Raw genomic sequence first — 15,185 nt, forward strand, 5'->3', positions numbered from 1 at the left:
TTTCACCAAACCTTATATTGTTACTTTTAAAAAATATATTACAGTATTTATGTATGTTTTATCTTGCTTTTAATATCTAAATATTTTGTTTTAAAGTATATTCTAATTTAGATATTATAACTTAACATTTGCCAATTGATAATAGGATTTTTATATGTACTTATAATTGCCGTTTCTTTAGAATAACACTATAAGTGAAGTTTAGTAAAGAAAATGTATACTTTATCAATGTATAGTAAAATTATGAATGCACATGGGCTTGTATATTATGCTGATCAATATATACATATTTGTGTTTCATTTTAGAAGGTTTTATCTGGTGTTATTTCAGTTACTGATGAAAAATAGTATTTATTTTTGGGTCAGTCATGGTCATTGCTTCTTGATGAAATATGTATTCTTTAACTAGATAAGAGTATTGTGTTAACTATTCATGGCCTCATCAGTGTGTGAAATGCAGCAATTCAAAAATATATGGCAATCACACTAAATCATTATGTATTTTCTCATAGATGTTCCACACACACACAAAGTATATGAAAAAGGATGTGAAGATTATTGTTTAATGTTTATATTACAGTAGCACCCAGAGGCACCAGGGAGGATCAGGCATCCCATTGTGCTGTGCATTGTACAAACAAGGCCTGATCCAATGCTCAGCTGATGTCAGTGGAAAGAATCGTAATGATTTCAATAGGCATATTGATTTCAATTTCAGATTCACATGTAGGAAGACATGGTCCTGATCCCAAACAGATTAAATCTAAGGAAACAAGTGGCATGGTAAGTGGAAAGGAGTATAATCAAATACATACCATTAAAAAATATATTTGCAATGTGTACATAATTATAAATAGATATAAAAGCCAACTATCCCCATCTTCCCTTCAAGTCATAATTCACTGGTGACTTATACATATCAGGGAAGAAGTCGTACTTGAAGAGGGATTTGAAGGACAAGAGGTTATGGTTATGTTCAGGGAGGACATTCCATGCATAAGAGGAAGCACTGAGAAAGGGACTGAGTCATTTGAACACATTCTTCTAGCCCTAATGTAACACTTTGTATTTTTACACCAAGGAATTCAAAGGACTTTACAAATATTCCTTAATGAAGCCTCAACTGTTTGGAAAAGAGTCTTCTTACTTGTTTACACACAGGAATGGCAACAATTTAACTACAGATTTCAGAGTGGTAGCTGTGTTAGTCTGTATCAGGAAAAAGAAGGAGGAGTATTTGTGGCACCTTAGAGGCTAACAAATTTATTTGGGCACAAGCTTTCATGGGCTAAAACCCACTTCTTTGGATGCATGCAGTGGAAAATACAATTTAACTACAGTTGTTTCTAAACCAATTTAGTTACAACTGGCATAACCTCTTTGTGTGGGCACTTTTAAAATGATTTAGAGTGTCTATCTAGGAGGCTGCACCAAATTTAACGAGTGATTTAGAAACAGATATAGTTACATTGGCACAATTTCTTTGTGTAGACCAAGCCTAAATGATTTGCCTGACAGACTAACAAGTCAGAGCTGAGAACAGAACCTAGGAATCCGAACTCCCACAGTCCTTTGCAGGAACTATTATACTTGCAAAATGCCTAATTAATATAAGTTAACTTTGATCCAGTGACAAAAGGCCAATGCCCAACCCTGCACCGCTTAATTCACTGAGTTCTCACCTAAGCTTATAAAATGTTGATGAATATTTTATTCTCACTGGAGTTGTACACTAATTCCCATGATTTTTGAGATATTCTTATTTGGGCAACTATTAAAAATACAGTGAATATACCCAAGTTCACTTAATTGAGACACAATTAATGGGGAGATCATGTGTTTAATTAGGATGCTTCCTAGGGAACCAGTTAAATCCAGGCATTAGGATGCTGATTCTGACTTCAGGTGATACTTTTGTCCCGTCTCTTTAATCTCTCCATTTTTTTCATCTCTAACAATTTTAAGACCTCCATAGCTGAGATACATGCAGAAGTATGATTTGTTTCACTGCTGTTTGTTCCTGACTGTTCACTTGCAACCTCCATGCCAATTATACATGCTCAGTTTCTGTCTCTGAACAGGCAAAACACACAGTCCCTATCCCAGTACAGGGAATGTCCAATAATATGATGATCTTTGCAATTTTTAAAGACTACAACCATACTAGTAAAATGCTGTCATCTCAGGTAAGAAGATTCTACTTGATCTGTAATAACATCTGTAATAAGGCAGAGCTGATGGCATTTAATGGACAAATCTGGAAATACCACATGCCTGTTTTGGGTTTGTTTGGGAGAACCCAGAATCCTTGGCTTCTCCCAGGAAGAGCTGAAGCAAGTCACACAAAAAAAGAGAAAACACACAAAATAAAACTTTATTAGATAGATTCTGTTAGATTCTTGCAACACAAACAGCAGCGAAATAGTGTGAACAAAAATGACAATGGCTTTATAACAGCTCAAGAAATTAAAAATCCCACATTAATTAGAAATATTTACAACATATGGTAGTTGCATTTATCTAAATGCACTCTAACAACTGAAAGTAAGGGTATGCTTAACATTCTTGTGTTACAGCAGAATTTCTTCTACTCCTCTGATCTGAAAGGAAAATAAATTGATTAGAAACAGCATGTTAAAAATATTCTCACAGAGACTAATGTATCACTGCAGTGAGATGATAAAAAATGTTAATGAAAAACATACAAACTTGTCATCAGTGGGTGCATCATAGTCCCCAAAATATCCTTTCAAACCTTTGAAGCAAGCAGCTCCCCCACTCTGGTTCAGCTGCTGCAGCAGAGGCAATTAATGCAGAGACATGCCTGGATGGCATCATAGTCCCCCAAACAAGCACATTCTCAGAAGAGGCTCTCTTCTCCCTCATGATTCTAGCTGCCATGGTTAACAAAACAGGAGAAAAAGAATGTAATGTAGTAAAAAAGTAATTAACAGCAAGATACGTGAACTCCAACAAACTTAAAATTCATACTACTACTTACCCTCTCCCAGATTCCAGCCAGGTTCTACAGTTTTCATCTAGCCAGACCTTAGATCACCTCACTTTGAGGTGGTCTGGGAGCTCACCAGTATTGCCTCCTTGTACATGGTTAATTGTACAATGAAGATAAGGATTTCACCCTCTAGCAGTGCTGCCAGGATGCATATGAGGAATACGAGTATATCATACTGGCAAAGAGACATGGAAACAAGAAGCACTTTGAACAGGGAAATAAGACAAAACTCTTGTTACGAAACTGATACAACATATTATAAGACATACTATAGCACTAATCAGTGACTATGAAACTATTTGATGCTTGTACAAATATAAAAAAATCCATCACATCCATCATATGAGATGATGGACATCTAATGAACAAGGAATTTGTTTGTGAAATGTATGTCAAATAAGTTTAAATATTAGTATTTGCAAAATGCATTTTTTTAAAAAAAATATGTTTCAAAGAGATTTGTATGGTATACAATGACAGCCTATGTGATGTTTTAGCATCTGTAACCCAGACTACAAGCAGAGTCTGACAAAACCTAAGCAAGCAGACCTGGCTAAGAATCAGGAGTCATGCTTATTATATATAATTCTCAAGGGTATCTTGCAATCAGAGGTCACAATCGAGGCAACAGAAGCAATGTCACGATATCAGAGAAAGGGCCAATTCAGTCCTGCTCCCTGACAGTCAGTGAGGTCAGGGCTTGCAGCAAATAATTGTATCAAAAGGGAATATTCTCTGCACACTTTTAGAACCGTCATCTGAACAAACAAGGCCAGGTCATCTTGAGGTTAAATCAGAACTCTCTGCTTAACCTTGTAGCTCATTGTTTTATGTTTAATTCCCAATCAATTTCTTACCTAAAGGAGGAACCTCTAATGAAAATTCTCTTAATAGATTTTACTTTGAGATACATATTAAACTGTTTAGAAATAATAAAATGTATACTTGCAATTAAATCCTTAATTATATCTATAAAAGATGCCTCTTTTCTCTTCATATGCTTCAAAATGCTTCATAGTAGAGTACAATAATGATGTAACTATTTTAAGAGAAATGACTCTTCATAGTTTAGTAAGCCTGGCACTCAGTCTGCAGCTGAAAACCACTTAAATAACTTATGCTTAAGCATAAGCATACTTGCTGTATAATTAATGTGAAAGTGAGGTTAATTGCTACCCTTGTCTGGCAATTTTTATTCCTTTACACCTAACGTGACACAGGGGGCTAAACACAAGCCTTATCACCGGCTTTTTAGTTGCAATAATTTAATTTATGCAATTATAATAAAATGTCAGAAATTTTAACCTGATAGTATATGTATAGAAGAATTATTTGAATGGTCATCTAAGTGACGTTTTATTGTAGAACATGATCTCTGCAGTGCTGTGACAATGTTTACAAGCATAGAAGTTTTCTGAGTCACAGCTGAGGAAGCTAACTGTATCAGTTGGAAAATATAGTATTTTCACATTGTTCTTTATCCAGTATTAATTGTACAGTATGGGATTTGTTTCCAAACCTATTTAAAACTTGAAACTCAATATTCTGTTTTTGTAATTTTCTTTTTGAATATACATAAGCAAGATAAGATATGTAAGGCACACACACTAAGAAGGATTGTGGTGTAACTCCAACCTAAAAACACCTTCCTTATAAACAGTACGGATGTACAAATTTGACATGACTTGAAAAGTTTGTATATTATAGATGTTAAAATTTGAATTTTAAAGTTATGCAGTAGAAACATGTATATTATATAATACATGTCCTAAAGGATAATATAAAATTAACTAGATATATTATTATGCTACAATTCCTCTGTTAAAATATTTGAATAATTTGTAACCATGCCTACAATTCCTTGTAAAAGCGTCTAAATCTAGCACGCTTACTTTCTATTTCTGTAGATTATATGAATCTTGTAAAACGTACAGGGCTTTCTTCATTTTATTTAACAGCACTATATTTTAAATATCTAAGTTTCAACGTTGGAGTCTTTTCTCAATGTTTTGTTTAAAGTAATATTTCACATCCTCAAAAGGAGTTATAATATACTGCTGATCCACAACTTTTTTAGTAAGAAAAAAGAAAAAACGACCAAAAATTTGTGTTCAATATTAAAAATGTTGTCACAAGGAAACAACTTTTTTGGAATGCTGTAGATCTCTGACCTCATTAAGACAATTAATCCTTCATAACACTGTAGGTCCCATGTACAGAATAGAAAACCAATAATTTCTTCATGAGCGATGTCAGTCAATTACATTTTCAGTTCAACAAAATGACCTTGTAAAGGTCTTTCTTGTCCTAATCCAACCTCCTAAAGGTATTTGACCAGTTAAGACAGATGATTAGAGGCATTCCTATTATAACATATACATTTATAGAATGCTTTATTTCCTCTGTTGTGGATTTAAAATGTATCATGTTGCCATCTGTTACAAGAGTTGCACGCAGGAATTGTTTCTAAGAATTCATTTGTTCACCCAGATTCATAACTCTGCACACTCCTAACTTATTTTCGTGACATAAACTATCACATAATGCAGCACTTGAGGATCTTCTTTGAATATGCAGTGTACACCTAAATGTCCTGTGTAACCTCTGTAAAAGGTTATTTGCATATCTAAATGTGTTAAATGCTTAGAATATTTAGCAATCCAAAACTAAGTAAGATAACCTATTTGTGTTTAGTGACTTTATGGAAAGTAAAAGTAGAACTTCTGGATTAGCATGTTGTTTTTAAAAAAAATAGTATGGATGTATGTCATCCAAGTACATGGCAACAAATTCAATGATTATTTTTAATTAGACTTCAGTTCAAATGTTGTAAACCTTTATTGAAAGAGGAATTTAGCCAAATTTACTCTCCCATAGCCCCTCCAACCAAACTCATTTGGATTTAACTTGTTGCTAAAATTATCTGTCTTTTGCACTCGAAGACCTGGGTCACAACCTTACTTAGGGACAGGAAATAGTTATCAGGTCACTGAATGGTCAGATGAAAAAGGATTTGAAATGCTTTAGTACTCAGGGGTCTATTCATCGAAAATGATTGCCTTATGCAGTATAAAAAGCTGTGGATTTTGACTCTGCACTCAATTCATTCATCTATAAATTGGTTGCGAGGCAGAAATATTTGTTTTATGTTACCCAGTTCCAGGGCACAGAAGCTAAATTAAAAAAAAAAAAAAAGCGGAAACTTCAGATGCTGTAAATTACTGTTCAGCTATCTTATTCAAGAATGATAAAAAAAATTGCCCTCAGCGGCTGCAGAAATTATGAGGCCTAACCTTGTTCCACCCACTGAAGTCCACATTAGTCAGTCATTAATTTAAGAAGCAGGAAGACCTAGCTCTATTGTTTTTAAATGTAAAGTCCCCCTCCCCAATCCCCTCAAAACCAGGTAAATTGCCATAGAACCAGGTGTGAATACCTAGGTGTCAAAGCTCTAACATTGTTTTATAATAGCTTGAGGCCTTAAAAGGTTATTGTGGCAGTTTGATATCAAAATTTGTTGGCGTAGAAGATTGGAGAACATATTAAAGTCAGATAGTCTTACAAGCTGCTTACTGTGGTCCACCTAATATCATTACAAATGACCAGAGTCTTCAAATGGAAGGAGGCAGGGAATGAAGAGACAGGACAGTGCACAAACGGGTAGAACATTCTGCCAAGTTCAGCATCCTGTGGAGTTAACACCATGGACTTTGGAAGACCAGAACCACGGTTAGGCAGCAGGGTATCAAGCTGTAGTATTTCCATGGCTGGTACTTAAAGTGCTGGAATTTCAGGCAAATGCCAACCTTACTGTTTAAAATAGACTTCTGAACATAAAAGACAGAATTCACTTTCTAAATATTCAAAGGCCAACACATACTGCATTGCTCATCTCACAAAATATGTTTTATTTATTTATTTTTAAGCTTGTGCAGCAATTTCAAGATTAGTTTATTCCAAGATCACTGAAAATGCCTATGTTATCATTGATGGACAGAAGACTGGCAAATTAGGCACAGATTTCATTTTAAAGTTTTATTTCATAAGAAACTGGGCCACTAAAACTATGTAATTGAAGCTCGAGTGCGTGCACTGTAAGGCCCCTGCAGTCTTTTGCAACTTTTCAGCGTGCCGCTGTTGTGAACTGGGTTTGCACTCTGCCAGCAGAGCAGCTCTGACCCATGGAGAGCACTCCTTCAGATCAACACTGCCTCAGGCTTTACTGCGTTCTCCAAGAAGTCTTACATTTCAGGCATCAAGTTGATTTCTTCTGGAGATGATTAACCCAAACCCATGACAGATTTTTTCCAAGATATCCAACTCCTTATGTTTATTTTATCCTGGCTCTTTCTGGATGTACTGGACACAAGTAACCTACTCATTTTACATGTTAAAGGGCTGGTGGAGAGCCATTAATTCCTTAAAATGAGAAAATATTTCAATGTGCAGAGCTCTGTTGTGTGAGCTCACACTAGATAATGAGAAACAATGCTACAGAACTATGATTTTAAAAGACAGACTCCCTTCCACACTACAGGTTTTTTTACTGCATTTTATTACATCTCAAGATAGATCTTACGCTTTTTGGAAATGCATTATTCTGTCACTTTCACCGCGCAATACAGTAAGGATCAGATATTGCTTCCATAGTCTGCCATACAAGTACAGTGCAGTGTGGTTACTGATGGCTTTTTAGACCAGATCTAAATAAAAGATGACAATTTTAGAAACTGGATGCATACAAACAATTTGTGCTTTCTGGGAACTAAGGCCTTTATATGCTTTAATTGAAAATGGTAAAGTTATTAAACCTTGAAAAGAGTTAATACCCATGAGTATTAGCTACCTTTCATAATATTCTTATCTACCTTTTGAATGACATACACATCCTGATATAATGAAAGCTTATCTGTTTCATAGTACTAGTAAAGGTTACTGAAAATATCTCAATCTCAATGACACTTCTATCAGCTTTCATCTGAAGATATTATATCCAGACAACCACTAGGAATTTGAATCAATAAGTAAATGTTATTTACTTACTACATACTTATATTTTCCAATCTATTTCCTTTCATTACTACAATGTAAGAAATTACATATGTTAAACATGTTTATGTAAAAACATTTTCAAAATGCGTACTTAAATTAACCAAACAAGGGAATCCTAAATTACCAGATGTATTTGGCCTAGTTTAGCAAAGAAATTTAAAGACAAAGTGGCAGTCCTAAGTCTCAGTTTTCATGGGTTTAAGTTAAGCCTAGTAATAATAAATACAGTATAACAACATTTTGCACTTAAGTAACACCTTCTGTCTGTGGATGTAGATGTGCTTTACAAGTATGAGTTATGCGAAAGTTGCGGCAGATGTATTTTAAGAGACATACCTAAAGTCATACAAGTTGTCTGTGTCACAGCCAGGATCTATGAAATCCTGGACCCACTGAAGACAACCGGAGTTTAGCTATTCATTTCACAAGGGTCAGGATTTCATACTTGCTTTCCTGAATCCCAGTCCTGTGCTGTAACCACACAATCATCTTTCCTCTAATTATATTTTCATTTGCAATATATAGAGAAATTAACACATTTGTCTCTTATCAGTCAATTTTTAATTAAAGTAGAACCTGTTAGTTTTTCATAAATATTCGTTTGAAAACTGTCTTTAAAACTTATTATGCTTTCTGTATTTCTTATTATGCTTTCTATAATTTAGTGATCAGTGATCATAAGATGACAGAGGACACAGTATTACTAATTAGATACTCAGGCTTATTAAGAAATTTCCAGCCTGCAGGCTACAACTAACAGTATAAAACAATATGACTAATAGAGATTAACCTTGTGACACTGAACACTGTGCACACTCAGGAGTGAAGCCACCTTAATGAGTTATTTTCACTGAATCTGAAGACTATACAGAGAGTGCATGTGCACTAAGAGGTTCAGATGTATCCTGATGGATGTACTTCTGTGTCAGTAGGTCGCCAATTGCGAGTAAATCTTAATAAAGGCATCAGAGTATAGTGCCTGAACTTCTGAGGAGTAGCAAAGGAAGTGGATCCAGACACTGAAAATTTTCAGGATTACTGACTTCCTAACAGATCCATTCTGTTTCTCCATCTTGCACAGCTGATTCCACGCCTAAGAGAAGTGAACAACATGGCTCACCAGACATATGGGTAACTGGACTGCATTCACTATCAGGTGGCTAGGATGATCTGAAGTGCTTCTAAAGCTTATATTCCAAGTGGTCCAGACACTTACACCTCCTATGGCAGTTTTGTGCTGCTAGAGCAGAGTAATACAGCCATGATGCCAGTGGAATTGACTTTGTAGGAATTTTCATAAGTGGAATCATGGCACTGATGTGGCGGAAAGGGATTATGCCACACTCTGGTTCATGATTTACAGGAGTTTTCCAAGAAGAAGGAGACAACAGAGAACACCAGCATTTTGTAGCTGTCAGATCAACTCTTTGGGTCCCAAAGGCCGCAGACTACTCTACCCGAGACCAGGAATTGGACTGGTCCCTAGGCAGCCCCAGGATAAAGGAGTAGATATAAAAGTGGTTTAAAGTAGAGCTGGTCTAAAAATCATGAAAATAATTTGATTTTTTTTAATTGAGAAAAAACAAACAAACAAAAAAAAGTTTCACAGAATTTTCATTTGTCAATTGAAATCAAAATTGGACAAAATATTTAACCAGCTCTAGCTTAAAGCCACCTAACCCTTCCCTCTTCTAGTCCCGATCTAAGCAGGACTCAGCTGGACCAGAGGATCCAGTTCAACATATTTGATGCATATAAGTAGGGTGACCAGATAGCAAATGTGAAAAATTGGGACGGGGGTGAGGGATAATAGACGCCTATATAAGACAAAGCCTCAAATATCAGGACTGTCCCTATAAAATCGGGACATCTGGTCACCCTATATATGAGCAGCTAACAGATCACTGGAAATCAGAAAACATGTCTTTCAGATTACTTCAATGGGTTTTGGATCAGGCCCGAACTTCCCAAGATAAGAAGGTTATCGTGTGTGTGTGTGTGTATTTAAAATGTATTTAAATTTTACTAAGTGCTAACATTGGCTCATCAGTGCCATTTACAATGTCAATATTTAGAAAGGTTTTGTAGCCTTAAGATGTATTGACAAGTTACAAAAATTATCCCACCCCTTTTACATATCACTTATCTTCTTAGATAGGAAACTCTTCAAAGTGGAGACCAAGGCTCCATATGTTGTTTGTGCAACACCTAACACAAAGGGGTCTGTTTCTTATTGGGGCTTCTGAATGCTACTGTGCTATAAATATTAACTAACAACAATTTCTCCTTCAGGCCTATTATAAAGTCAATGGAGGATCAGTAGTGGATTCACTGACATTTCATGAAAGATTTGATATCTCATGGCAAACTTTAAAAAAATATGTTTTTAGATATTCCTGTTCACAAAGGCCCCAGTCCTATAAAGCACTGAAGGAGCATGTGTCAGGTTTTGCTCACACGAGTAGTCCCATGTGATCAAAGTTATGCACATGCCTTAATGCTCTGAAGAAATGGGTCCATACATTTCTTCTCTCATTTTCCCTCTACAGTTTTGTTATAGAATGATTTGCATAAAAAATGGGTTTTCTTCTGCAGAGCTCATTTACTCCTTTTGAAGATACCACAGTATGGTAAATCTGTGGCATCACACTTGCTTTTACAAGTACAATTAGTGTGATGCCAGAAATGAAATCCCAATTTCAAATGAGGAATAAGCAGGACCAGGAGGTTTCAAAACCAGAACTTTTGGATTTATACAATAATCTGCAATAAAAAATGATTGAAAGTAGAAAGAAAATACATGAGCCAGTAAGTGTATTGTCAGCAAGAAAAGTGCTATTTTCCATGAAGTTTCAGTGAGTTTTTAAAAAGCCATCGGTTCAATAAGTGGGGGAAGGGAATGTTATACTTTTTATGTAGTATTAAAACAAAATGATTTTAAAAAATCCCATTCAAATTAAAATATTGGTCTTACTTAAACCAAGGAAGTTGAGTATTACAGATGCCAATCTAGCCTAATTCCCTCATTGTGTTTAGATCTATGTCACACAACAACATACAACATTCTGAGACTTCTGAACTATGTAGGAAAAAAAGGTGAATTATGACAAAATGTCATCCTTAACTCAGACAGAATTGATTTGCTTTAATTAGTTCACCAGATTGTTGATCTTATTAAAGTGCAAGTTTTTTCCTTCCATTCAGTGAACTTGTTTCCAGACAAAAAAGTTTTCTATATTCTTCCCTTCTCACAAATACTTGGCATCCATTAATCCTTAGAACAATAAATATTTTAAAGTAACCATGAAAAAATGAAATACCAGATATATTTAAAGTTGAAACAAATTTAACCAACCCAAGGATAGAATGTAAAATACAAATATGATACCAGTGGTTTAAATAACCATCAATACTGGTTAATACTGTATACATAGTAGTCAGATATAAGCTTTTATATACATTGTTTTTTCTACCACTTGTTTTCCTACTATGCAGTGTTTCTTTTTTGCATTAGGTTTATTTTAAATATTGTTAACCATAATCCATAAGTACAACCAAAAGAACAGAGAAGACTCAAGAGACATACCATACATTTGACAACTTAAATCCTTCTGGATGTTCTCTACTGTGATGTGTTCCAGTTTAAAAAGCTAAAAATGGTCTAATTGTTTCACTTCCTAGGGCATCCCCTTTCAAAAGTAGCAATCCCCTTATTTAACAGATAACATGTGTTCTTGCTATTGATGTTATAATTTCTCCTCCCCACCTCCCACATTAAAGCAGGAATATTTAGAATGTAGATACCCTCTTCTTTGAGAGCTCTCTTTAGTGGGTTCTAAAGGAGAGGGGTGGGATTCAAATCCTCCACCAGAGCACTGATTGGCAGGCAGGCTGGCAGGCTGTGGAGGGAAAATGGGTTGTATGGTTGAAGTTGATTCCTACCAGTCAGGTGATTGGTTCGTTCCTCCTCCTGCTCTGGGGGATAACGTCTGCAGGGCTTGAACAGAAGTTTGTCCACTAAAAGATATTACCTCACCCACCTTGTATCTACCTGGTATCTCTACAGAGCTTGTTGGCAGAGAGTGGGAACTCCTACCATAAAGAAAGATTCAAGAAGATCTGCTCAAGGCAGGAAAAAGGCATGGTCAAAAGGGCAGGAAGGGAAGACACTGGCCTGGTGCTTGTGAGACGGGAGACAAGCAACAGTCTGCACAGGTCCTGTTCCAGCCCAACTCAGTGAAACTCTCATGCAGGCTCTTTGTTTTGTGGAGGCCGAACTGAGGCACAGAAAGCTCCGAAGTCATCCTGGTAGTATCACAACAGCACAAGCAGCTGTTCTCAGGTGTGCTCTTGACTCTAATTCCCATCCCCAAATTAATGCCTTCTGGCAAGCCCATCTGAAGCCATCTTGTGTGCACTAGAGATGCTTTCCTCACACTTGATCAAGGAATGAAGCATTCTCAGTCTAACCAGAACCCCTTCAGAGAAGGAATAGCATGCAGTGCCTGTGAGAGTTTGCTGGAAACCCCCCCCAGCCAACTCACTGACCAGAGGGGAATAGCTGTGGATGACAGGAAAAGTACCCAGCATTGGCCTAACTCTGCTTCCAATGAAGACAATTGGAGTATTACCACTATTACTATTGTTCGATATTAACAGAATTGAACAAATGCTGAGGGCATTTGAAAAGCCCAATCTATAACTTTTATATGTTCTGTTGAAATTTCTCATGTATACCCTCAACCCAAAGGTGAATTCTTTTTGAATGTTCAATATGATGTTTGAATTGTATGAGCACGGAAAAAAAATGTGTGTTTTTTTTTTTTTTTCATTTAAAGATTTTTATCATATTCTTCTTTTGAATTCACAGAACAGTTTGTAAAAATAAAAAAAGGTTCACTGTCTTCAGGAATGGGTAACTTGAAAAAAAAATAACCAAGAAACGAAGTGAGATTAGAAATGGTGTTATTTGGTGTATTTAAATAGGTAAGAAAAAAGTACTGTGTCTGAAATAGATAAGGGTGTACACAAGGCCTAAACTATATTATTTCTCTGGTTACTACCATTCATAGTATTCTATGCTACTGCTTTGTATTTTCTCTGTACAGTGTTTTGTTGCTTGTATAAAATATTTTATTAAATCTGTGGCAGCTAGTGTCATGCAGTTCCACCTCCAATCCCACAGCATGTGAGCAGCTCCCCATTTTGTTGAAAGGGTCTTTCACTAAGTTCCCTCTAAACTACTACTACTGTGGTGACAGAGGGCTTGGGGGAGTCCTCTCTCCCTGACCCATCTCCATGCCAGCCGGCACCCCAAATCCCTCATCCCCACCCCAGAGCCTGCACCCCCAGCCAGAGCCCTCAGCCCCCTCCTCCCCACATCCAACCCTCTGCCCCAGCCTTGAGCCCCCTCCCACACCCAGAACCCTTCATCACTGGCTCCACCCCAGAACCCTCACCCCCAGCCGGAGCCTTCACCCCCCCACACACCAACCCTGAGCCCCTTCCCACACTCCAAACTCCTCATACCCAGCTCCACCCCAGAGCCCTCATCCCCCCTGTACCCTAACCCTGTGCTCCAGCCCTGAGCCCCCTCCCACACTCCGAAACCTGTGGCCCCACCCCACCACACATCATCTCCATATTAGTGCACATAACAGAATTCATTCCACAAATGGATGTAAAAAATTAGAGGGAACATTGGTTTCTCCTCCCTTCTCTGCATGTAGCTTCAAGCATGTCACTTAAACCAACTCCCCCAATTTAAAAGTATTTAGTGCCTGATCCAAAGCTCACTGAAGTCAATCAAAAAATTCCCATTGATTTCAATGAGCTTTGGGTCAGGCCTACTGTGCACATTACAAATTAATCACTGGAAAAACATTTATTAAAACTGAAACGTTTCATCACGTCATTTGAGTTGTCCACACACACTTGGAGCTAATGCCTTCTCTTACTTCTGCATGTGTTTTCATAACTGAAAAATAATTGTACAAAGACATTGCAAAATACATAAATAAATATAAAGGGAAACTCCTGTTCATACCTTCAAAGTAACTGCTGGCTGTCTCTTTTGCTGGCTGTCTCTTCCTTGGTGGTTTCACAGGGGGATGTTTATTTTCATTGTTTCTGAACAACGCCAGGCGCACAGCTGGGTCTAGACGACAAGAACAAGTTAAAATCAGAGGTCAGATCTGGCTTGTTCATTCCTTGAAGCAGTTATTCACCTTTTAGTCGTTTAATAAAAGAAACAGAATCTCTTGTGTACATTTTACATTAACAAAAACAATTATATTACTTCTAAAATAAATTAATGTAAGTACAAAGAAGCAACCATCTTGACTTTTTTATATACCTTTAAAAGATTTCTAAATCATCCACCTGTGGAAAGCTAAACTACATTTTAAAAGGATATATATTTTAGAAAATATTTAGAAGTTCTATTTTGAAGGTGGGGATCTCAATCATAAATATTAGGTAAACAAATACATAAACCCCAATGCCTACAACTTAATAGATAGGTGGAAACACCTTTATATGAACCAAAGCAAAGAAAATCACAAATATTTTATTATCTGAGGCTAAACTTGAGGAACATAAATGGACCGAAAGCCCTTTAACATATCCTATCCTGTTCAAAGTAGAGGTGCCTTCAGCAACCTGTGGAAACATACTCTCCATAATCATTCCCATAATTACCAGGCCACATAGTCTTAAGTCTTCATAACTTATCAAAAAATGTTTGTAAAGAGTCATAGATGGACACAAACATTCCCACACCAGAAGAACTTACAATTTATATAAGAAAAGCAAAACCAATACTGGACAACAGTTCAGGAGAAGGGAGTTTTGAAGTTTATTAATGATGGGAAGGGAGAAGGGACTGCTTGAACAGGTGAATTTAAGGAGGGATATGAAGGAAACTCATGCTTGAGGACAAGGAGAGAGTCTCACACACAAGGAGAAGAATGAAATAAGCTAAAGTCAGGTATCTAGAATAGGAGATGAAGAAAGGAGTGAGAAGAACACAAGAACTGGAAGAAATGCACAGAGTTGGAGTGGGAGGCATTGTATAGGATCATGTAGCTGAGGATGGTAAGTTTGAACCTCACGATAGGGT

At 36.6% G+C, this 15,185-nt stretch overlaps 1 protein-coding gene across 8 annotated transcripts in view; it reads right to left on the minus strand.

Moving 5' to 3' along the window:
* Positions 1-15,185, minus strand: part of LRRIQ1 (leucine rich repeats and IQ motif containing 1) — a 168,681-nt gene that overhangs the window by 55,587 nt on the left and 97,909 nt on the right. For 5 of the 8 annotated variants that reach the window (XM_039518503.1, XM_039518514.1, XM_039518512.1 and 2 more), the window contains one exon: positions 14,112-14,222. In XM_039518503.1, coding sequence (XP_039374437.1) covers positions 14,112-14,222 — 111 coding nt within the window. Of the gene's footprint in view, positions 1-2,482; positions 2,895-8,723; positions 9,159-11,624; positions 11,965-14,111; positions 14,223-15,185 lie in introns of those variants that run through there. The other 3 variants (XM_039518522.1, XM_039518528.1, XM_039518535.1) reach the window with 3 other exon arrangements.

Source organism: Mauremys reevesii, linkage group 1, assembly GCF_016161935.1.
Source record: "Mauremys reevesii isolate NIE-2019 linkage group 1, ASM1616193v1, whole genome shotgun sequence".
NCBI classification, from domain to species: domain Eukaryota; kingdom Metazoa; phylum Chordata; order Testudines; family Geoemydidae; genus Mauremys; species Mauremys reevesii.